Source organism: Aquarana catesbeiana, linkage group LG03 (assembly GCF_042186555.1).
Source record: "Aquarana catesbeiana isolate 2022-GZ linkage group LG03, ASM4218655v1, whole genome shotgun sequence".
In the NCBI taxonomy this organism is placed as follows: Eukaryota; Metazoa; Chordata; class Amphibia; order Anura; family Ranidae; genus Aquarana; species Aquarana catesbeiana.
The window spans coordinates 293,156,538-293,182,435 of record NC_133326.1 but is presented as its reverse complement, the minus strand read 5'-3'; the positions used below and the strand labels follow the sequence as shown (position 1 = coordinate 293,182,435).

At 40.5% G+C, this 25,898-nt stretch overlaps 1 protein-coding gene across 3 annotated transcripts in view; it reads right to left on the bottom strand.

Moving 5' to 3' along the window:
• Positions 1-374: 374 nt before the first annotated feature.
• The window catches only part of RASSF9 (Ras association domain family member 9), a 37,759-nt gene continuing 12,235 nt past the window's right edge, over positions 375-25,898 (bottom strand). Inside the window, exons 2-4 of one of the 3 annotated variants that reach the window (XM_073620212.1) lie at positions 6,712-6,966; positions 1,788-1,945; positions 375-1,707 (exon numbers count right to left, since the gene is read on the bottom strand). In XM_073620212.1, coding sequence (XP_073476313.1) covers positions 504-1,691 — 1,188 coding nt within the window. In that variant the 5' untranslated portion in view covers positions 1,692-1,707; positions 1,788-1,945; positions 6,712-6,966 and the 3' untranslated portion in view covers positions 375-503. The remainder of the gene's footprint in view (positions 1,708-1,787; positions 1,946-6,711; positions 6,967-25,898) is intronic. The other 2 variants (XM_073620213.1, XM_073620211.1) reach the window with 2 other exon arrangements.

The following is a 25,898-nucleotide window of genomic DNA, read 5'->3' as shown; positions in this document are numbered from 1 at the left end:
TGACCACAGTGATGAGAAAAGGAGCAGGATGGAATATTTTTCTCAAACAAATTAATTTCTAACTGTTGGGAAAAGTCCATTTGCTCCAAAATCAAATGTTGAAAGCAAACAAAATTTTGAAGTACTTTTGAACAAATGTAAAGAAAATTTTCATACAAATTTTTGTATCAATGTTTGTACGAATGTTAATTTGAAATACATTAGTTTATGGCAGCTTTACTAAATAAATAAGAGCTGGAGATAAATTAATGAGAGGACAAGCACAGTGTGTTCATATTGTTTTAGTGTTTTTTTGCAGTGGTTTCTTATTTTCTATAGTATCACCACAACAGGAGTGGAAAGGGAAAAACAACAGTGAATATCAAATTTGGTACTTCCAAAAAAAAAAATAAACTTCATCAGTCTTCTTAGTACTGTCATCTACTGTTAATTAATATTTCATTAAAGTGTGACTTTCTTAACAAAGCATTTTGGTTATGTTATGCAGGTATCCATGTTGTATGTCAAGGAACAGGATCAGAGTTTAGGCTATGAATAGAACTAATTCCTGTATCAGAATCTGAATCACTTTGCATATTTGTAATAGACAAAGCTACAGTAATATTATCTAGCTCTTCACTGCCAGCACTTGAAGATATGCTGTATGGTTGTGAAAATTCATAAGTCACTAAATTGTTTGGTTCGTTTAACAATCTCAGCTCTTGTTTTAAAACATCATATTCTCTTTTCTGGCTGAGTAGAACAGAATCTTTATAGTGGATTTCCTTTTGTATACAGCTAAGGAGAGAATGTAATTTTACCTCCAGCTGTAGGCTTTCACCAACTGTTTGTCTAAGACATTGCAGCATACACATTTCCCAATTGTCCTTTAAGTTTTCCTGATCAGAAAGCAAGTCTTTACATGTGGGCATAGAGTGGGGTTTTTCTTTAATTTCATTAGATAATGTCTCAGTATGCATATAAGGACAATGTGCTTCATCTGTAATAGATAATAATTCTCCAAGGCTATCTGTGTCTTTTAAAAATTTGCATCTCTGCTGTTTAAATTCAACTTCATTCAAGTGGCTACAGTGATCTGTGTGTTCACTCTTGCCTTCTTTGTCCTGATGTAGGTATGTTATGCATTCCTCAATCTGTTCATCCAACTCTTGCATTCTTTTTATTTGTTTTTTAATTGTGAGATCCTGAGAAGCAATTAGTTGCATAAGTTTTTTTATGCTGTTTTTTTCCTGAGAATCCGTGCCCTTTTTCATCTCTGCTAATTTTCGAAATGCCTTCCTTACAATGCTCTTCTGTTTATGCAATGGCAAAGATTTAATAGCAGATGCCGCACTATAATGGGGATAGTTTGTGTGCTTTAGATATTCAGCATTATTCCATAATAAACAAAGCTGCATGAGCTCTGATTTTACCAGATAAAAGCTTACATTAACTTGTTCTGCACCCCATGCCTTACAAAGCTTTAACATTTTTGTGGTAGGTGGCAAGGTGCATTGAAATCCTCTCCATTTTTCCATGATAGAATACTCTTTGGAATTACTCAGTGGCACATGTCTTTTGCCCATTGCAGATTGCTGTTCCTCAAGAAGAGCTTGCACAACATCCATGCTGCTTGTATGCTTTGTTAATCCATAAATGATTTTTTCTTCTTCGCCGACCCATACTGAAATATGCCCAGCTCCAGGTTCCATGTTTTCATTTGATTATCTGGAAAGGTAACATTTTAATAGTTAAGTCCACTCAGAAGAAATACTTACATAAACATAAGTTATATTATGCTGTGTCACCTTTTTAGGCAAAAGAAGTCTCTGTGTCGTAGGTTGAAATAATTTAGTAGTCACACTGGGGTTGATATACTAAACTGGAGAGTGCAAAATCTGGTACAACTGTGCATGGTAGCCAATCAGCTTATAACTTGAGCTTGTTCAAATAAAGCGTTTGTAACCTTAAAAAAAAAAAAAAAAAAAAAAAAGATCATGTTTCTTTATACACGTTTTTATTGAGTTTACAGAAGTAGCATTGTGCCAATTTAAATTGTGAGGCTACCAGGTCTATCGTTTATGTATTTAAAAAGAACCTATGAAGATTGGATAATGCTGTGTCTCCCATCATGGATGCCCTTTAACGTGAAAAATACAGAGTACACTTTAAAGTAGGCTCCACCCAAAAGGGGTAGCTCCGCTTATTTGCCTCCTCCGCTGCCACATTTGACACCTTTCGAGGGGGGAGCAGGTACCTGGTTTGGACAGGTACCTGCTCCCACTTCCGGCTGACTTCAAACTCATCTGGAAGTTCGGCCCCCCTCCTCCTTCCCTCACTCCTGGGCCATTCACAAAGCGCAGCACACTTCGTGCATGCTCAGTAGGGAAGTGGTTGTGAAGCCATAAGGCTGGTTACCCGTACCCGAGATGGCGGCAGCAGCACCCGAGAGCTGATTGAAAAATCAGCTTGGGTGAAGACACCGCTGGGTTCATGGACAGATAAGTGTCCTAATATTAAAAGTCAGCAGCTACAGTATTTGTAGCTGCTGACTTTTATTTTTTTCTGAAGTAGCCTGGAGCTCTGCTTTAAAAAATATTATCTGTTGCTGTATCTGTCTATCTTTTATTTCTGTTTAATATACTTTTCATTAAGGTTGACATTTTAAAAGACATTTACTTGCACCACAGTTATTGAGTCATATTGAATTGAGGTATTCAATCATGAAGAAAGACAAATTTAGGATGTATTTTATGCACGCAATCTGTGAATTAAAAGAAGCACACAACTCACAAAAGTTCATACCACAGACGGTATACTGCTGGGCAGTGCATGCTTGTTTCACATGGCACAACATCCAGAATATACAGAAAGAGAAAACATGACTCATCTAGTTCTATTGTATGATCATAATTAAATTGGATCATCCCCTTCTGAATTAAAAGGGAGTTCCTGTATGTCAACCACATAATAATGACAAACATGCCATGGACTTTTATTTTAACAGGCGCTTTTTGTTTGTGAAGGTAGACTTAAGCTAGATAAAGATTGATGTGACTGGTTTATATTTACTCTCTCACTGTTCCTGTACACTAGGTACTTTAACAAAAGTGTCACTCCATGTTTTGGTTGAATCTAGCCTGAAGTAGCAGCCTTGCTGTGTTTTAGCCATATAATGACTTATTTAGCAGGAAACAGTTGCAATTTGCAAGTACTTTTAAAAAAATATATATTTTTGTCAAATTGCTCTCATTAGCTACTAAAAACAGCATAATACCCAATTGTTGGATTGATTTTAAGACAAAACTATACTGATTCATACTTTATTCAGTATAATAAAATTAGTTACATGATTGTGTGAGTGTAGCATAGTATATTTCATCAAATTTGTTCATACAGGAAAACTCAATACTATTGCTTGTGCAATCAGAGCTATGTATTCTATCTAGTCAAGACAAGGTAATAAAACTGTGCTCAAAATAATAAATGAGCTGTCAAACATGCAGTAGGTAAAACTGATATTTACAAGCACATAGCAAACATGCACAAATTGTTTGAATTTGTTTACTTAGCATTTTTATGTTTCAACCACACAAAAGGCAAAATAAGTATACCCAGGCCAACAGCATTACAGTATATTGGATCATTTAAACTGTACACAAAAGGGGGCAATCAGGGCAGCCAACATAATATTACATTAATGTGTGCTTTGATGCAAATAGTAAGAGCCACCAGGAATTCAGTTTTTTAAGCCCTGGGATAACCTTATTTTGCTATGTAGAGTTCACAAGATGCAATTGCACTGTGCTGTACTCTGCCATGCCCCCTCTTGCCCCACACACACTCAGTCAGTGTAGTATGGTTGAGTGGAACTTCTGGTTTTCTTCCAGATGGTGATGGAGGTGGCTATATAAAGGAATGTAGCAACGCCAATAAATCACAGGAGTAAGTCTAGCATCTGTTATGTGATATCTGGCTACTGGAATGCTTTTAGAGCATACTACCCAGGAAAATAAATAATTATGAGTAATATTTCAAATTTAAGTACTTCCGATAGTCAAGAAAAACTACTATGCATTCCTCTTAAGATGGAAGTAGGTGGTGGTGGGGTCTATGTGAATAATGTAGTTACTACTAGGGGCTGGGTTTAACATCACACTTCCCAAATACCCTAAATACCTTCAGAACTGTAAAAAATTGTTGGCGATGTTCCTTATGTTTATTCTTGCAGGACACTGGGGATTATTTTTTAAAACTGGATAGTGCAAAATCTGGTGCAGTTCAGCAAAGAAACCAATCAGCTTCCAAGTTTTATTGCCAAAGCTTAATTGAACAAGCTGAAGTTAGAAGCTGATTGGCTATGATAAACAGCTGCACCAGATTCTGAATGAAGAGATGATATTGGAAGCCATGGGAGGTTATGAAGTGACTAAGGGAGGAGTTGTAGATAGAGAAGAGCAGGGGTCCAAGAACAGAGCCTTGGGGTACCCCTACAGAAAGCAGAAATGGAGAGGAGGAGACAGAGTTGTAGGTAACACTGAAAGAGCGCTGTGATATGTAGGATTAGAACCAGGATAAAGCAGAATCTTGGAGGCCAAGGTAACGGAGTTTATTGAGAAAGAGTGGATGATCAACGGTATCAAAGGCTACAGAGAGCTCAAGTAGTAGGAGTATGAAGTAGTGGCCATTGGTTTTAGCAGTTAGTAAAGCCTTAGTGAGTTAAAGTAAGGCAGTTTCTGTGGAGTGCTGTGAGCAAAAGCTAGACTGTAAGGGGTCAACTAGGTTATATTCAGAGATGTAGGAGCTAAGACGGTTGTAGACTAATGCCCCGTACACATGGTCGGACATTGATCGGACATTCTGACAACAAAATCCTAGGATTTTTTCCGATGAATGTTGGCTCAAACTTGTCTTGCATACACACGGTCACACAAAGTTGTCGGAAAATCCGATCGTTCTGAACGCGGTGACGTAAAACACATATGTCGGGACTCTAAACGGGGTAGTAGCCAATAGCTTTCATCTCTTTATTTATTCTGAGCATGGGTGGCACTTTGTGCGTGGGATTTGTGTACACACAATCGGAAATTCCAACAACGGATTTTGTTGTCGGAAAATTTTATAGCCTGCTCTCAAACTTTGTGTGTCGGAAAATCCAATGGAAAATTTGTGATGGAGCCTACACACGGTCGGAATTTCCGACAACAAGGTCCTATCACACATTTTCCGTCGGAAATTCCGACCGTGTGTACGGGGCATAAGAGTTATAGAAGTTTATAGGTGAATGGGAGCAACGAGATGGGTCTTAAGTTATTCAGGTTGGTGGGGTCCAGTGAAGGCTTTTTAAGTATGGGAGTGATGTGTGCATGCTTTAGAGGGGAGGGAAAGGTGTCAGTAGAGAGGGAGAGTTTAAAGATGTGAGTTAGGGAGCAAAGGATAGAATAGAAGGGTGACCGTAGTAGTTGCGAGGGAACAGGATCCAGGGGACCAATTGGTTAGGTGGGCATCTGAGAAATGTTTTGTAACTTCTTCAGTAGTAGCCAGTTCAAGAGATGAAAGTGTTGATTGTGCTGTTAGACAAGGTATTTTGAGTGGGGAAGATGTATGTACAGTGGCGGTGTCCTCACATATTACATCAATCCTTTCTTTGAAGTGATTGGCAATCTCTTGGGCAGTGAGTGAATTAGTGGGTAGAGGGGGTGGGGGTGGGAGACTTGAAGGTAGAGATGGGCTGATGGGGACTGAATGACAAGGTATTAATTAGAGAGACAAAGTAGGTTTGTTAAGCAGCATGGGGACATTAATTGTATTTTAGGAGGGCAGATTCATATAGATTGAAGTCCTGTAAGAATTTGGTTTTACGCCACAGTCGTTCAAGTACACGGCAATGTCTTTTGAGATTTCTGGTGTTTTTTGGTTTTCCAGGGTTGTAACGGTCGGGGCCTGATTCTGAGTGTAGCTAGAGAAGCAAGCCCATCCAGTGGGGATGAGAGTGAACTATTGTAGACAGAGATGGCCAGGTCAGGACAGGACAGGGGAGAGATGTTGTCATAGAGGTGGTCAGTAGCAGAATAGAGAAGAGAAGGGTTAAAGTGGCGAAGTTTTCTGCAAGTAATCGTTTTCTGCTTGGAGGGATAGGTAGTTGGAGATGAGAATAATGTGAAACTGATGAGGTTGTGATCAGAGAGAAAAGGAGGTGTTGGTGAGGTTGCCAGGAGTGTAGCGATGGAGAATACAAGGTCGAGGGTATTACCATTGGAGTGAGTAGGACTGTGTGTCCATTGTGTTAGGTCAAAAGATGAGGTTAAGTTGAGCTGTAGCTGGGCTGTTAACATTAACAGGGTTGATGAAGTCACCAAGAATGATAGTAGGTATTTCAGAGGAGAGAAAAAAGGGTAGCCAGGCAGCGAAGTCATCAAAAAAGCACAATACTGGTTCAGGAGGCTGATAAATTGCTGCAAATCTCAGAAAAATGGTAGAAAACAGGAAAATACAGTGTGCCTCGAAAGAAGAGAGGAGTAGAGAGGGAGAGGTAGGAAAGACTTGGAAGATGCTTTGCAGGGATAGAAGGAATCCAAATCCACCTTATTTTCATCCATTGTGTCAGGAGGAGTGAGTCCAGTGGAGGCCACCATATGAGAGTGCAGCAGGGGAAGCTGATTAATTCTATTGTTTAGTGAACTAACTTATGCCATTAACCTCAACTTGTTACAATACACTGAGTTAATTTACCATTAACATCTGATGTTCATTTTCTGATACTGAATTGCCCCTGGGTGCATTGTATGCATACTGGAGTTTCTATAAGGGTTTGCAGTAACTTTCCTTCAACCAGATGTGTCAGAGGGGCCAAGGTTGTTTACAGAATAGAAGCAAAATCGAAGCAGAATCGAAGCAAAAGAACAGAGAACCCAATCTACCAAGTGGCTCCTGCGGGAGTAGCGCTTCATGTTCCTTGTATTTGTGTATTGTCCTTATATCCATGTCCTAGAAAAGCACAATGAAACCTCAGAACAAACACAGTATACATTTAAATCTGACAACTACAGACATGTTCTGGGTGTGAGAAAAATAGGTCACCTGAAATGTTTTATAAGCTACTAATAATGCCAAGGTTTGTCTTGTATTCAACGCTAGCAAAACTTTTAAACTTTGAACTAATGAACGTGATGGATATAGCAATCAGATAAAAATACCTTTTTCTACAGTGCAACCAGCAGTCAATCATTTGTTGCAAATCCATCTAAAAGTAAAGCAATCAAATGGCAAATAGGATTATGAAGTCTTTAAAGGAGAAGTATGGGAATCAGAGTTATTGCAGTTTTATACTTACCTAGGTGGTTGCAGCATCAGTCCAATGCTGCATGTGTCCCCCGGCATCTCTGCACTGAACAAAGTCACTGAACACCACCGATGGCTCGGTTCTCTTGGCTCCCCGAGCAGAGAGCTGCTGCCTGTCAATCAGCAGCTCTCCTGCTCTGCTCCTCCATGCTCATTGGAGCGCTGAGCTGTGGACAGGCAGCGGGGAACAGCCGTCTCATTGGCTCGCTGAGAGGCTGAGACGGCTATCAGTCCAGGCACCTGGCAGATCCAGACTCCCAGAGTAGTGATGACGTGGTGCCTGGACTGATCTGTGTGACGTCAGCAGAGAGCGGACTTCAGACCGCTCACTGCTGAAAACGGGTCACAGGAGTGCAAAACGAATTGCACTCCTGTGACCCATAGGAGAAGCTCAGCCAAACGAGCTCAGGCTGGACTTCTTCTTTAAACTTGAACTGTATTTAGGTTTTTGCAGGCAAATTGGTATAACACCTACTTTATATTTGTTACATGTCCCCATTCACACAGCATAACTTTTTTTTTAAATGGTCCCTCCAGGATAATGTCATAATGTGCTAGTATGGATTGAATACTAGCACACTTTGACTGACTTACCTTAAAACAAAGCCCTTCACAGCTGACAGGGCTTCCATCTTTACCTGGTCTTTCTTCTGGGTTTTTTAGACTCTGGCTGTTTGAATGGCCAAGCTCGGTGACATAGCTCCCGTACATGCACCATTCAGAGCTGGCACACAGCTCTGAATGGATGGCACTGTCTATTGAGAGCTCAGTGTGCATGTGCTGGCAACATTACCGGCTGCTACTAATGTAAATATCTCCTAAACGGTTTAAGATATATTTGCTGTACCTACAGGTAAGCCTTATTAAACTGTAAGCTTACCTGTAGGTAAAAATCACTGTGGCTTTACCATGGTATTAAAGTGTTACTAACCCCAGGACTCTGCATTCACTATATTTGGTCTCCAGGGCCGTCTTTAATATTGATTGGATCCCGGGCAAACATTTTCTTGCCCCCCCCCCCATGCAAGTTTGCTCTCCACCTGCGTCTGACCTCTGAGTCATACAATAAATAGCAGCTAGACTCAAAATCAGTTTAATGAATCAGATCAGGTATCAATTGCGATTGGTTGCCAGAGGTTACAGTGTATCATTACCACTCACTGATTGGCTGCTAGAGCTTACAGCACACATTATGGCTTAATGAGTATTTAATAGAGATTACAGGACATGACTTCTGCTTGTTGATTGGTTGCTGGAGATTACTGTTCATCAGTACTGCTCACTGATTGATTGCTAGAGGATACTGGACATCCTTACCACTCACTAATAGGTTGCTAGAGGTTACTGCACATTATTACTGCTCACTGATTGGTTGCTAGAGGTTACTGCATATCCTTACCATTCAATGATTGGTTGCAAGAGGTTAGTGCACATCATTACTGCTCACTGATTGCTAAAGGTTATAGCACATAATCTTCTCACTGCCTGCACACCATGGACGGAGGAGGTGAGGGGACCGATCAATAGACAGAAAACTCCTAGGAATCCTAGGACTCCTGGGATCAGTAGCAATGCTGGGGGGGGGGTGATCAGCGGCAATGCTGAGGGGTTGATGATATCAGTGGCAGTGGTGGGGTGATGAGATTAGTTAGGAGGCAGTACACTGTGGCATATTCTAAATCTTGTAGAGCAAAGCTGGAAATCTTTGGCAAGTATATAGTGGGGGATTCTACACTGACCACCAATGTAATTGGGAATTTACAATTACCACCAATGTGAGGGGGGATTTACATTGGCCACTAATGTGAGGTGAAATTTTACACCACCCACCAATATAAAGAGGGATTTCTACACTGAAACCAATGTAATAAAACCATTTACACCAACCACCAGTGTGAATATACAATGACCTCCATTTAAGAGGAAATTTACACTGAAAACCATTGTCGAGGAGATTTGTGCTGACCACCAATGTAAGGTGACACTTCTAAACTGACCACCAAAGTTAGGGGGATTTACACTGACCACCAATGTAAAGAGGGATTTACACTGACCACCAGTGTAAGGGCAATTCTGCACTCACCACCAATGTAAAGGGATATGTACACTGATCACCAATGTAATGGGGTATTTTACATCAACAGCCATTAAAGGGGGATATACACTCACCCCAATTTAACCAACAACCAGTGTAAAGCCTCGTACATATGGTCGGATTGTTGGCAGACAAAGCGCCAGACTTTTGCCCGAAGGGCGTGTGCCGTGAACTTGTCTTGTATACAAACGGTACACAATTGTCGGCCAACAAACACGAATGTGGTGACATACTACGTGGAATTTCAGCTCTTGAGCACCACCCTTTGGGCACCTTCTGCTAATGTCGTGTTTGGTGAGCATTGATTCCGAGCATACGTGTTTGTACTTTGGACTTTTGTGTGATGGACTTGTGTACACACGATAGGAAAATCTGACAACAGACCGTTGTCCACCGAAAATTTACTAGCCTGCCATCCAACATTTGTTGGCGGAAAGTTGCCCAACAATTGTCTGATGGAGAGTAATAACAGTCAGATTTTAAGCAAACAGTCTGTCATCACACAATTCCCTGCTAAAAATCCAATTGTGTGTACGAGGCTTAAGGGAGGATTCGACCACAAATGCAAGTTTAACATTTTTTATTCCGATTACCAATATAAAGAGGAGTTTCTACACTTTTCACCAATGTAATGGGGATTTACACTGACCACTAATGTAATGGGGATTTACACTGACCACTAATGTAATGGGGATTTAACCTGACCACTATTTTAATGGGGATTTACACTGATCATTAATGTAATGGGGATTAACACTGACCACTAATGTAATGGGGATTTACACTGACCACTAATGTAATAGGAGCATTCACAGTAACCACCAATGTAAGAAGGGATTTACACTGACCACCAATGTAAGGCGGGCCTTCACACAAGCCACTAGTGTGAATGAAAGGATTGTACACCGAGCCCCAATGAGAAGATTTACACAGATCACCAATGTAACTGAGACATTTAGCCTGCGTTGACATTTGTGTGTGTTGGGAACGCATGCAAAAACGCTTTCCTGACACCACAAAAATGCGCTGCCCTTTAACAGATACACAGCAGTGCCATTAACTGTTAATGACACCCTCACGCATCTGCTGAGATGTGCGTATTCACATGCACCAAAATTCACGGTGCTGTGGCACCATGTTATTTTAAAAAAGGCTTCCACCTCCAATTTGCTTACCTTTGCAGTACAGGCTGATATAAGGCTTAATGAACACAGTTTTAGGCAGGACTTTTAAGCAAGCCCTTTTACCTCTCTAGTGGGCAGCATTCAGCAGAAGTGATGGTGGATACGACCTCAGGGGGGCATGATATACATATGAATGACACCTCTAATTACGTATCAATGCCGCCGGTCCGCTGCTATTTACATATTAATGTCGTCACTATTTACATATCAATGCAGGTTATTTACATGTAAACACATGGACTGCAGTCATCTGTACATGGCAATAGGGCAGAGCTGAGTCAGCATTAGTAACAGAACTTCACACAGAGATATCGGGATGTAGCACGGGACTAAAACTTCATGAGACAAGGGAATTTAAACTGGGATAGTTGACAAGTATGAGGCAACTGCTTTGGGCCCCACAACAATGATTGGGCCCAGGGCAGCTGCCCTTTTGCCCTGCCTTATAGACAGCCCTGAACCGAACATGGAAATGCAATTTTTTTAGTAAATATAAACAGCTAAATACCTTTTCTCATCAGCAGTATATAGCAGTCTTGTGACTTCTATCAGTTTCTGGGCAAGCACTGGTTAAAGCTTGTAGGAAGAGTTTTCATTCTCCTCTGACTGTTCTAAATGGCTGTTTGACCCCATGATCCTCTGTCTGTAGAGTACTAATTGGCCCTGTGCCAATCACATGCCCCATTCTAAAAGAAAAAAAACTCTCTAGCAATACACACCAAACTGAACAAGTGCAGAGTGCCACCAAGACTTTGTACTATCAGCAGATGGATTGGGGCCTGTGGAAGAATGAGAGGATCAGAAAAGACAGGATCAAACAGCCTTTTTACACAATGCAGAGGATTAAACCCTCCATTCCATATTACATTCCATAGTGAATATAACAAGCATGCTTTACTGCATATACAGACTGATTTTACTGTTGTGGGTTTAGTAATACTTTAACAAATGGTTGAGGATCTCAGGACTTAGGTGATATATTGCATTTTAATACATTTAGGAAAATCTGTCACTCATTTTGTCCCCTGATTTCAACTTGCAAGCTTTTCCTCACAATTTCAAACTGGCTATAGAGTCCTATGTATATACTTGCTACGAAGCAATAACGAGAAATGTAAGAAATATGTATTTTTTAAAATTATTTTTATGTATGCTGTGTGAATGTGAACACATAACAAACATATGGTGGAGGTTTCTTAAATTTGACTGCAAAGGTGGAAATACAGTTTAACACTAAAAATAGGAAGTTTCCCCAGGGGTTTTTTAGCAGCAGAGAATTTGTATAAAAGTAGTTGATGTAAAAAATAATTTATTTAACAGACAATAATAATTTCAAATGAATAATAATGAATCATCCATATAGGTAGTGTGACACAAAAGCAAACATGGAATATCACTCATAGCAAGGAACACCCTATGTACAAGCATGGTTTGCCAATTGTATTTATGACGTATGTATCCACATGAAAAACCCCGATGCATTTCGACCCTTGCGATTTTTCAGTCTCTTCAGGGGGATTTATATTCTAGGAAAATATCAAAGTATCTAATTAAAGTCATTGGACAATATAAAAAAAATGTAAGTATAGCATTTCGAATTGAGCAAAATTATATCTCCATACACATAGAGGTATAGCTACCAATGGGTGGATGAAGACATGAGGCTGTATCACACAAACCAGCATTGCAGGATTGTAGTTGTCCAAAGATCCCATCGCTGCCGCATGTCCCCCCCCCCCCCCGGGGCCACATTCTAGGACCCGGAGAGGAGGATGGGGGGGGTAAAATACCTGCGGATGGACGTGCAAAGACTTTTTGTAAGTAATTGTTTAGATAATGTTGGAGGAGTGTATAGAAGTGCTTGGCAGCTGTAGGCTGGTTGTTATTTGGTCACTAGTGGATTCATGTTATAGAAAAATGAATTAAGTTATACAAAACATGGCGTAGTTTATTCGTTAGTTGCATTAGTTATAAAAAGGTTGGCTAACAGTGAAGAAAGGTTGGGTGGGGGATGGGGTGTAGTAATGTGATTAGTGAAGTGAAAGTGCATGATGTGGGATTGACTGATGATGGGGCAAAACAAGTGTAAAAGTGAAAAAAAAAAAACACTAAAAACTGAAAAAACAAGTGTTAAAAGTGTAAACAGTTGTATAGGTGAAGTGAGAAGAAAAGGGGGAATAGGGGGAATAAAATGAAATGATGAAAGTGAGATGGATTTAGGTGCCAAAAAACAAGTGATGTGACACTGTATATATAGTATATACGGTACGTAAGGTAAGAGCATATGACTAAGGTTTTTACGATATAGGAATGATGGTGTAAGGTGAAAAAAATCACGATGTTGGAAAATGAAAATAAATGGGTATAACACAAGTACATAGATTAGCCAGTCAAACAGCATTCCAAAAAGCTGCACTTACCAAGCACTCCATCAGTTTTGTATTAGTATATGACAGCATTACCAGGGAACACCTCAGGATCTCCTGGGAGCTGTGGGGTTTTAAAGTGTCTGCATGATTGTCCATTGTCTGCAGGTGTCAGGCCCCTCCCCATCCACCCTCCCAATGGATCTGCGGCGCCAAAAGGGCGTCGTCCGCATGGTCCCTTCGACGTTCCAGAAGGCATGGCCCCGGCGTAAGCTGTCACCTCCGACACAAAAACGCAACGTCATTGACAGTCCGGTGGCGATCACGGGACGGAGCTCCCCACAGTGGCCTGGGGGGGACTCAACTGTAGGGAAACACCCATTGGCCTGCACCGGGAGGATGGACAAAGTAAAACACTGCAATGCATGCAAAGTGATGAACAAAATAAAATGATGTTGTTTTGCCCCATCATCAGTCAATCCCACATCATGCACTTTCACGTCACTAATCACATTACTACACCCCATCCCCCACCCAACCTTTCTTCACTGTTAGCCAACCCTTTTTATAACCAATCCAACTAACGAATAAACTATGCCATGTTATGTATAACTTAATTCATTTTTCTATAACATGAATCCACTAGTGACCAAATAACAACCAGCCTACAGCTGCCAAGCACTTCTATACACTCCTCCAACATTATCTAAACGATTACTTACAAAAAGTCTTTGCATTTCCATCCGCAGGTGTTTTACCCCCCCATCCTCCTCTCCGGGTCCTAGAATGTGGCCCGCTGCAAGCTCGGTGGACTATGCGCCCACCCAGAGGACACGGGGGGGGGGACGTGTGGCAGTGATGGGATCTTTCGACAACTGCAATCCTGCAATGCTGGTTTGTGCGATACATCCTCATGTCTTCATCCACCCATTGGTAACTATACATCTATGTGTATGGAGATATAATTTTGCTCAATTTGAAATGCTATACTTACATTTTTTTATATTGCCCAATGACTTTAATTAGATACTTTGATATTTTCCTAGAACATAAATCCCCCTGAAGAGACCGAAAAATCGCAAGGGTCGAAATGCATCGGGGTTTTTCATGTGCATGCATACGTCATAAATACAAACCATGCTTGTACATAGGGTGTTCCTTGCTATGAGTGATGTTCCATGTTTGTTTTTGTGTCTCACTACCTATATGGATGATTCATTATTGTTCATTTGAAATTATTATTGTCTGTTAAATAAATTATTTTTTACATCAACTACTTTTATACAAATTCTCTGCTGCTAAAAAACCCCTGGGGAAACTTCCTATTTTTTGTATACATTTGGGTTATGCAGCTTTGGGGGCTCCCACATTGTGTTTTCCCTTCTATGTATAGTTTAACACTTTCACTGCCAGGTCCGTATGTTGTATGGACCTGACAGTGGGACAGTGGGAGGTATCACACACAATCTGGTGGCTGCAGCCATTGGGATTGTGTGTGAAAGACGGGCACACTCCTGCCTGTCAGGTGAAAGCATTCAGATGGCAGCGCTGGCGCCTGATTGCTCATACATGCCCTTGGTAGCGAGTCGCTCCCCGTTTTCCGTGCTCCGCTTGCCCATCTGTGGGCCTGTGACCAGGATGGTGGTGCTGGCGGCTGGAGGAGAAGGAGAAGAGTGGACACATGTAATGTTTTTATTTTTATTTTTCTTGCAAAAAAATCAAGTTACACCCAAGCACAATAAATACCCCACATATTTGCATTCCCCAGACCCTTGTGCTAATAAAATATGACATAGAAAATTGCAACTACCACGATTTTATTTTCTAGGGTGTCTGCTTTCAGAAAATATATAATTTTTGGGGAGTTTGTCTTCAGGCTGAAAATGATTTTTTAACCGGTTCCCGACCGGTGCACGCCGATGTATGTCGGCAGAATGGCACGGCTGGGCAAATGTGCGTACCCGTACGTCCCTTTAAATTTGCCGCCGTACCATTGCGCGAGCGCCGGCCGGGAGCTCCGTGAGTCGGGTCGCGGGTCCTGCAGACTAGATCGCTGTGGGGATACCTGCGTTCGCCTCATGGAGAGGAAGAATGGGGAGATGCTAATGTAAACAAGCATCTCCCCGTTCTGCCTAGTGACAGTGTCACTGATCTCTGCTCCCTGTGATCAGGAGCAGAGATCAGTGACATGTCACATGTAGCCACGCCCCCCCACAGTTAGAAACACTCCCCAGGACATACTTAACCCCTACACTGCCCCCTAGTGGTTAACCCCTTCACTGCCAGTGTCATTTACACAGGAATCAGTGCATTTGTATAGCACTGATTGCTGTATAAATGAAAGAGGTCCCAAAAATGTGTCAAAAATGTCCGATGTGTCCGCCATAATGTCGCAGTCATGATAAAAAACACTGATCACCGCCATTACTGGTAAAAAAAAAAAAATCAATAAACATGCCATAAAACTATCCCCTATTTTGTAGACGCTATAACTTTTGCACATACCAATCAATAAATGCTTATTGCGATTTTTTTTTTTTTTTACCAAAAATATGTAGAAGAATACGTATCGGCCTAAACTGAGAAAAAAAAAAGTTTTTTTAAATATTTTTTGGGGATATTTATTATAGCAAAAAGTAAAAAATAATGCGTTTTTTTCAAAATTGTCGCTATTTTTTTGTTTATGGCGCAAAAAAAACGCAGAGGTGATCAATCACCACCAAAAGAAAGCTCTATTTGTAGGAAAAAAGGACGTCAATTTTGTTTGGGAGTCACGTCGCATGACCCCACAATTGTCAGTTAAAGCGACGCAGTGCTCTGGTCAGGAAGGGGGTAAATTCTTCCGGGGCTGAAGTGGTTAAACATGTGTGCATAAAACACAAAAAGGGCTCTGGCAGCGAAAACGTTAAGGTTTCCATATATATGAAAGGGCATATAGGCCGCTGGAAAAAGATAATGATGTGTTATGGGTTACTCTTTTGAAAATGATTCTTGCCTTATAAGCATATATTTAAGAATGTAGCATGTGTAGCTTATGCACAGTATACTAATGTAAATGATCTAGTAATATCTATTTGTACATTATAACAGTAATTAATAGAAGCAATATCAAGTGAGCATCAATAACATAGTATAGATTAATATAGGCATCTCAATTTCCAGAGGGCCGGATAACTATTATTACAAAGAACCTGTCAGCTTAGAGCTTATCTGTAATATACACAGATTTATGATCCTTCGTAGTGCCAACTTTTGGTTCATATGCTGCTTCTGGGTTGGTTATGTGGCAATGACATTATCCCTTTGGGCAGAGGGGTTGCAATAATCCCAGAATGTGTCACATATTCTAGGCCAGGCAACATAATTATAATTTTTCATAAATTTGGCTCAGTTAATAGAACAAATCTCTTTTGGCAAAAAGAAAAGAGGGAATTGGAGTACATATCTAAATGTTAGCATTTCTACATCTTGCCTTTGTTACAACACATTCCCATATTATTAAACCTTTTTTCAAATGATGTCGCATATTACATTGTCCTGTGACAAATTAGTTTATATGTAAAAAGTGCCTAATCCCATGCGCTACTATGTGTGCTAAAATCTTTCACAAAATGATCTATTGTATGACGGGTTGATGATGTGTGTAAGGGTTTGCTGCTGAATACTCAAAGTGTTCCTGAAAGGTAAAAATAGTTCTAGTAATGGTACAACATTCCCCTAATAAGTGTGAAGGTAATGATCTCAGTACTCTATGTGTATCCTCTAATAAGGACAACAACACAACATAAAGAAATTAAACTGTGAAATCACTACAACAGTGTCACTTTAAAAATAAATGTAATAGTGATAATCAAATGCAATAAAGCACCATTGTGATAAAAGTGTCCATAAGTAGAGAATATCATGCGTATAAGTCGGTATCAGGTGAATATATATGGCAAAACCAAGTACAATCCTAAGAGTCCAAGGGAATTTGTGGGTACTGTGCTAACACGCAAAACACCTCCAGTGACCTGTATTGTGCTCACTCTGGACCTAATACAGGTCACCATGCGCCTTCCCCTTTAAGGGGTATATAAATCCTCTTTTGGATGGCTAACATAGTGCTGAATCTTTTAAGAAACTTTAATAAAAACTCTTTAAAAGTAAAAAAGTCACATTTGTTGGTACACTGAATCTGGTGCACTCAGATCACAGACATGGCACATTCAGGGTGTGCAGCCCACTAAAGGATTGCTTGTCTGTTTTTTGGTAGCAACAAACAAACAGGGTGAAGACTTCCTAGATGTGCACACTGACATCACTAGGCCCTGCCCCGGCACATTTTGTCACATGCCACTTGACTTTTTCAAAGGGAATAAGTCCCAGTGACATCCCAGGGCTTTATATAGTAATGGCAATTGAATTGTTGTAGCCCGCAATTGCCATTTTGTTGTAGCCCACCGCATGTTCCCATATATTAGATTGCAGGTGCCATTTTGTTGGCGTCTTCCCATGACCCATATAAGCTGTCTCTCTGTGTAGGTACAAGGGGGAGGCTAGCATAAGCAATTTGGGTGTAAATAGCTAAGCATTGGAATGGAAACAAGGAACGATTACAGGGGGATTAGTCCACAGTGTTATAGGTATATTTGTGCTAGTAAAGTGCCGTCATAAAGATACTGTATAATGACTGGCACTTGACTTCATACAGCCATTTTGTTGTAGTGGGCCGCATATTACCTTAAACTAAGATACAAGCGCCATTTTGTTATAGTCCTCCCACATAGCATACCTGATATTCCACATGCAGGAATTGCAGGAATGAATGAAGACTAGCGGCAGCCAATTGAATAAGAACAGGAGGCTAAATTGAAAACACCTATAAAATATGGATCAGGAATAAGTACTCAGCGGGTAACAAAAACATATAGAAAAGAACTCCATACTAATATAAACATTCAAGTATCACACTTCTGGTTCCGGTGCCACATGAGGAGGTGGTAAGCAGAGACCGCTCCCTCTGCACTCCTTTCAAAAGCCTGCTAATACGCCAGCTATCACCTCGGGTGACCCCCCAGAGCCTCAGCTCACCGGCGGAACCCTCATAGGATCAATTTGTGGAGCGATCCAATAGCCGATTACTTTCCTCCACACCTGTCATAAACCAGATGTGACCAGAACTGTGTGACTGCGACAGAGTGAACCAGACATAAATAGGTGAAAGTAAGTTTATTAAGGAAAATGCATATGTGAACACACCACCAATACAGAGTGAACAACCAAACAATCAGTGATATAAAACCAACCAGCATATGTAGCAAGAGGGAGTACCAGAATCGTAGTCAAGCCAGGCCGGGGTCATAAACAGGGAATCAGTAGCTGGGAAGGGAGATAAACAGGACAAGAGAGGATGGATGGATACAGGAGGGACGGGTCAGGTACAAGGCTCAGAGTCCAGAGTCCAGGGTTCAGGTAACGGACAGGAAACAGGATAAACAGGTTCCAGGAATCAGGCTTCAGGTTCAGGCTACAGGATCAGGAATCAGAGTAACAGGTCAGGGCTCAAGGAACAATACCAGGGCAACATAAGTCTGCAATTGCTGGGTATTTATACTGCAGCTCTGCTAATTAAGGTCAGGTGATACCTGTCTGCAGAGGGGAATACCTGCTCCATACTGCCAGGATTCCTCCGCTGGTGGACGCCAGTACTGCGACCCAAAGGTGACAGAATACTTGCAGGAAAGAGCAGCTCCTAACTGCCAGGATACACCTGCTGGTGGACCTCAATACTGCACGCCAAATGATCGATATTACCAGCGGAGAAGACCTTTCCTGACAACACCACTGCACTCGGCTGATACAGTGGCGGCCGCAGCCTAGATGACGGCCGCTCCCAACGATGCTCAGCTAGTGCAGTCTCATACAGGCACAGCGGCTGGTGATCCTACCTCTCCCGCTGGCATAGTGCAAGCAGTTGTGGCCCTGCTCACACCCACCTTGGCTGCCACAGTGGATGCTGCGGTACAAAGGGGACTGGAGCAGCTGCAATTGGAAATAAAAGCCCAGGCTCAAAGGATTGCTCATACAGAGGAGCGGATCTCTTCACTAGAGGATGACAATACAGCCAACTCTGCTGTTCTTGCTCGCTTCTCACACTCCAATAGAGATCTATTGGACAAACTGGGCAATTTAAAAAATCGTTCACGGCGAAACAACCTGCGGAATATTGGCCTGCCAGAATCAATCTCTAACGCACAACTCCCAGACATCTGTGCCAAAATAATTCCTGAGCAACTTAGCCTTCGCACCCCATGTGTCACTGAACGTGCTCATCGCATCGGCCAGCACACAGAGCACAGTGCTAAACCTAGACCTGTCATTGTCAGATACCTCAACTGTGCTGACAAGAATGCTATTTTACAGAAATTCCAACACTCGAGCACCCTCTCTATTGAAGGCACAAACCTGCTGTGGTATTCGCTGACTACACAACAGAGTTGATGAAACAACGTAAAGCATTCTCGTCAATCTGCTCGACCTTGTATAGCAATCATATCAAGTTCACTCTTGCCTACCTGGCTGTTCTTCACATCCAATCTACTACAGGGGATCATCTCACCTTCTCATCTCCAGCTGACACCGAGCACTACATCAATAATCCTTCTGACATGGACACAGAACACAATAATCCTGCTGACGACTCTCCCTCAACTGCTGTTAAAGCCTCCCAGGCCTCATCTAGGAGTCAACACAGTCCTGAGAAGCCGCCATACAAATGTAGTCATTTTGCCAACCAAGCTAAAGGCTCAGAAAATCACTGAATTATCCTTAATATTATACAGCTTCTAGAGTCCTGTTGGGAACTGGTTACTTTAATTTCTACTCCCTTTACGCCTCTTAGCCTGTTATATACAATGTAACCACTACATTTGTTATAGTTAATTATGTATTGTATTTACAGCAATTGGTTTATGTATAGCTTTCTATACACCTGTTATTTTCAGCCGAACTCTTGCTCCCTTGATAGGTTAAAACTCTGAAGTTCTATTCAGAAACTCTTCTATTACCTACTCTTGCCTGCTGTCAGAGGGTCCCCTTCCCTCTTGTCCCCATTCCCCCTATTCCTTCATTCCCCTCTCTCCCCCTGTGGGGGTTATCCCCACATCCCCCCTCCTTCCCCTGAGGCTTAATTTTCACCCCCAAGAGAGGAGCAAGCTGTTGGCGGGAGCTCTGCATGGGAGATGGTCCCCATGTGGAAAAAAGTGAAGTTAGTAGCGGACACCAGGTGATTTTTTCCACTTGGCTTTGTTATTTTTGATTTCTTCTTCTTTTTATTTGTTTGAGTTATTTACTTGTTATGCAACTCTGCCCACAGAGGATTTCCAATATACTGATGCCCCTCACTTTGATGGAAGGAAGACTGTCCGGAGGCCCTATTACACGTTTACATTTTTTCAATCTCTTATTCAACAAAAATGGTTCCTCAAAGTGATAGGGATCACCTAAAGATTATCTTCTGGAACTTCAAGGGACTTCGCTCCCCTAACAAGCGTATGCAAGTTCTTAGACATCTAAAGCTTCTCCAAGAGACCCATCTATCCACAGATGATTTACCACATCTTCATAAATTAAGGGTTGGTGATGTCTATGGCTCTCTGGCAGTAGGCCGCAAAGGAGACTTTAATTCTGTCATGCATCTTTCAGAGGACCGCGCGGTGTTCGGCCCCATGCATCGTCAGATCATGCATCACTGGCCGCAGATCTTTCCCTGTTAGCACAGGCCATCTCGTCCATACATTTTGTATACTTATGGCGACTAACCCACCCGACCGACCGAGATTTTACATTTTTCTCCCCCCACAATTCTTTCTCGTGTATAGACAATTTTTTTGCTTCTCCAGCTTTACTATCGACGCATTAGGGTGATTTCTGACCACAGTCCAATTATCATACACTTAGCCAGTCTCAAACTATCATCTCCCTCACCCACTTGGCATTTCTCCTCATATTTAGCAGAAAATTAGGATTTCTGTCACATGCTTTATAATGCCTGGGTGGAGTATGCCTCCACTAACGGAGCACACCTTACTGATCCAAAACTCTTTGTGGAGGCGGGTAAAGCCTTCCTTAGAGGAAAAATTATTTCCTATACTACCCAATTTAAAAGATACTCCCGACAGCAGTATATGCAAGCTAGTGAAACACTACGATAAACACATGCAACTTTAACACATACTTGCACCTTGGATAACATTAAAGCCTGGCAGCTCGCTAAATGGAACTTTGATCTGTGGGCAGAGCAACAGGAAGCAGCTAAGACATCCTACACTACACTGCGCTTCCACAGATTTGGTAACAAGGCAAGCAAACTTTTGGCCAGACTGTGTGAAGGTCCTAGACAACCTACCTATATTTCTGCTCTAAAGAATACTGCTGGCTCCCTCGTTACCTCCCCTGCAGAAATTAGTAGACTGCTTACTGACTATTATACATTCCTCTATTCTCAGGACCCGACTGATCAGATAATGGCGGAGAATTTGTTATCCAAGGTATGACTACCCCAACTCATCTCCACACAGTTAGAGGCCCTTAATTCTCCCATCTCAGTGGAAGACATTCAAATAATGATTAAATCTCTAGCTTCATCCAAGGCCCCAGGCCCTGATGGATACACCGCTGAATTTTACAAATTGACTAGAGATTTCATCCCCAACACTTTGAAACATGTGTTTACTGCCATGTGGGAAAGGGGCTCATACCTCCCCACGGGAACTTAGGTGCACAATAAGCTCATATCCAAACAAGGGAAAGACCCATTACACCCAGGTTTGTATCGGCCGATTTCATTGATCAATGTGGACGTTAAGACTCTCTCTAAAATAATAACCTAGCGATTTGCTATCTTACTCCCTTCCTTGCTTCACTCAGTTCAATCAGGTTTTGTCTCGGGGCAGTCGGCGACTTTAAACATAAACAAAGTCTTGCTAGCGCTAGAATATGCCAAATCACATCCTGATCAAGGTATTGCTATTATCTCTCCTAATGCCGGAAAGGCATTTGATAATATTAGTTTTTCATGGCTATTTCAAGTAATGAAGGCATTTGGTTTTGCACGATCGTTTGTATGCTTTTTACACCAAATGTATGCATCCCCGACAGCTTGCCTTGTTGCTCTGGATAGAGATTGGATTGCAAAATTAATTATTGACCCAACTAGAAGTCATGTCCCTATCTTTCTGGACCATAAAGTATTTTTATGGTTGTTGGCAATGCCAAGGATGTACTAAGACATTAGGCAATATGAGAAGTTTGAAGCATTTCCAATCGACAGTGACACAGAAAAAATATACTAGCAGAGATCTGATAAATTGTAATACAGAGGGGGTCGTGTACTGTATTTAATGTCCATGTAAATGACAGTACATAGGCAGGACGAAACGCAAAGTAGTTAAAAGAATCAATGAACATATTCATAACATAATGATATGATTCAAGAACCACCATCTCTCCAGATACTTCAGAGATTTCCATAACAAAGACCCTATAGACTTAGCTTCTGGGAGATAGAAAAATATTACAAACACTGGAGGGGGTCGGATAAAGTCAAGACCCTCAGTCAATGTGAGTCCTGGTGGATTTTTTAAATTAAATCTCTTACCTCCAAAGGACTCAACGTTTACTTCAACCTAAATTGTTTTATATCTGATCATTAAATCTGATATTACCTGCACTACTGAGTAGTAAGCAACACCACACATTAACACTTTGTATGTTATTACTTTTTATGCCCTTAATTATGTACATCACAGTTTTATATTTTTTATTTATTATGTTTTTTTGTGTGCACTTATGGGTACTCTTTAGCATATTCTTAAAATGTATTATCACTTCATATGTAGAATCCCCTTTGAGCTGTTTAGCATAGTGATTTTCTATTATTACTTTAGTCGTGTAAAATTTATATTCACAAGATAGCGTTTAGGTAATTCTCTATCCTTGTGCATAATGGACCAATGTCTAGATATAATTTTCTTTTTACTGCAATCTAGAACAACTGCTCCAGTGAAGTCTTTCTCCTGGTCCCTGAACCTTAATGAGTAGATTACGGTTAATTTCTTCTGTACGGCAGATTTGTTCCTAAATATTAGCTTCTGCGTAACCTTTATCCACAAATCGTTTGCCAATTTTCTGTGCCTCCTCCTTGAAGGTTTGTATCTCTGTAAAGTTTCTTCTCAAATAGAGAAACTGTCCTCTGGGGATATTTTCTAACCACGAGCGGTGATGGCAACTCTTTACTGGAATATATCCATGCTTGTCAGTGGGTTTGAAGATGGGTCTTTGTGTGCAGCCTATTTTCCCTTTTTAACAACTCCAGATCGAGAAATGTAATGGGTTGACATGCCACGTCATGATAGTGTTGGCATTTAATTTATTCATGAAGTGTCCAAGGCTCGTCATGTCAACTTCCCAGATCAGAAACATGTCGTCAATAAAGTGACGGTATATCTTCAATTCCTCTGGTTGGTTTAAGAATACAGTTTCTCTTTCCCATAGGTCCATAAATAGGTTTCGGGGGGAGCGGGTACCTGTTTCTGACAGGTACCCATCCCCACTTTCAAGAGACCTTGCTGCGGCTGCTGACTTTACATTTTTGGAGGGGGGAAGGGCTGGAGCTCTGCTGTAAAGTGATACTAAAGTCTCAATTAGAATGCATTAAGATAAAATAACTCCTGTCGTTACAACCACTTTAATGTTATTGACAGATTGCATCATACATGTCATTTTTTATTTTAGCCTAGCTCCACTTTAACCTAAACTGAAATATAAAAGTCTGGAGTTTTTAACAATATGTTAATGCATTGAGAATCTTTTTATACCATTGGACACTTTGCCTTTTCATTAAATCAATTTACTGCGTAGGAAAATATTCGATCCATAGAAGAAAAGAAACTGAATCAATTTGCTTAAGGCAGGAACCAATTTTTTCTAACTGCATCTATTGAAAACTATGAATAAATCATTTTTATTTTGTGTATTTTAACTTGGGAGAAAAGTGTGCGAAGGAATTGAAGTTTATTTACTTTCTTCATTTATTATTGTACTTCCTCATACTTTCATAATGCCTATTCCTTTGTTGCCAGGATCACGAAGCATGTTCAGCTCTGTATGAAAGGCATATCATTTTCTTACTAGCTATCACTTTGGTAGTGTTACATTTTAAACAGGCATCACAAACCGCTGATGTCATTTTCCCTGACACCGTGATAAAGAAAATCAGTTATTCCTTTTTTACCCAGAAATTGTTTCTTGTAAAGGCCTCGTTATTTAAAGAACAAGAAGTTCACAGGCCAGCTGTAACATTTGGAAAAGAAACTGATTCTCTAGTGGTCTAATGTATATTGCTTGCCTTAGAAAATATAATCCCAGAATTTTATTTTGAATTAAATTTAAACAGGTCAAAGGGAAAAACCTGATTTATCTTCAAGAAGAACTCTGTTACAATGGAAAAGCAAAATCTTGTTTAAAAGCAAGCAGGTGATGAAATGTACCTTTGTTTCTTCCACTAAGAAAAAAATCAATATATAGTCCAAACCCAGATAACATGAACAAATTTGTCTGTTCTCACCCTTCCAGTAAATCATATTGATTGACAGCACAGCTATAAGGGGTGCTTATATTGTATGATGAGAGCAAAGCTCTTTTTTCTTGATTGAAGCCTGCTGAGCTAAGCTATGAAGAGGAACAGATGTGGTCACAAACATGTCCTCATGTTTGAATAACCAAGCAAGGGTACTCAATGTTTAGCACAGAAGGGTTGGAGTTTTTGTTTAGAATCTGCTATGAATTTATGTTAATTGGCCAGTATAGATGCAAATATGGTTCAATAGCATTGGTTAACCTTTTCGCTGCCAGGCCTGAACTCCACTTTTAAACTTACCTGGCCAGACCATTTTTGCAATTTTTCCATTGCTTCTTTATTTTTCCCATACAGATTTCAGAGCATGTAAAAGACCTTGAAAACCATATATTTTCTGAAAGTATATGACCCGTAGAATAAAAATAAGGTGCTACTGATTTTTAGGGCACAATGATATTTTCGCAAATGTTTATCAAACAATATTTTCACTAAAAATACACTAGAAACATTATTAGTAAAAACAAACACAGCAAATTTTGCAAAATATCTGCTAAATTCCTACTAAATATAAAAACATAACCTGTATTGAGTTAATAAATAACAAATATTTGTAAATTATAAATTGCAATGTTTTGCGAAATGGTGAAAATTGAATGTACACAAAGCTAACCAAACTTCTCTAAACATCTGAAGGTTTTAATTTTTCACTTACACCTTTCAGAGTTTGTAAAAGACCCCCCAAACTATAGATTTTCTAAAAGCATAGCACCAGTAGAATAAAAGGAAGGTGCTTCTGATTTTTAAGGTCCTGCAATATTTGTGCAAATGTTTACCAAACAGTATTTTTGCTAAAAATGCACTAAAATCATTATTAGCAGATACAAACACAGCAAAATTTACCAAATTCCTGCTAAATTTGATCTAAATATAAATGGTAAAACCGTATTGAGTTAATAAATAACAAATATTTGTATATTTTAAATTGCACCTTTTTGTGAAATGGCGAAAATTGAAGGTGCGCAAAATAAAAACAATTTACTAAAAAAATCCGGAGGTTACCTTCTTTCACTTTCAGAATTTGAAAAGACCCCCCCCCAAAACCATACATTTTCTGAAAGCATTGATTTTATGGGCCCTGCAATAATTGTGCAAATGTTCATCAAATCGCTATTTTCACAAAAAATACACTAAAATCATTATTGGTGAACATAAACTTACAAAATCCCTGCTAAATTGCTACTAAAGCATCATTCACATGTGGCATAATAAAGTGTACGCTCATGGAGGACCATGTTTACCTGCACAGGGATGCA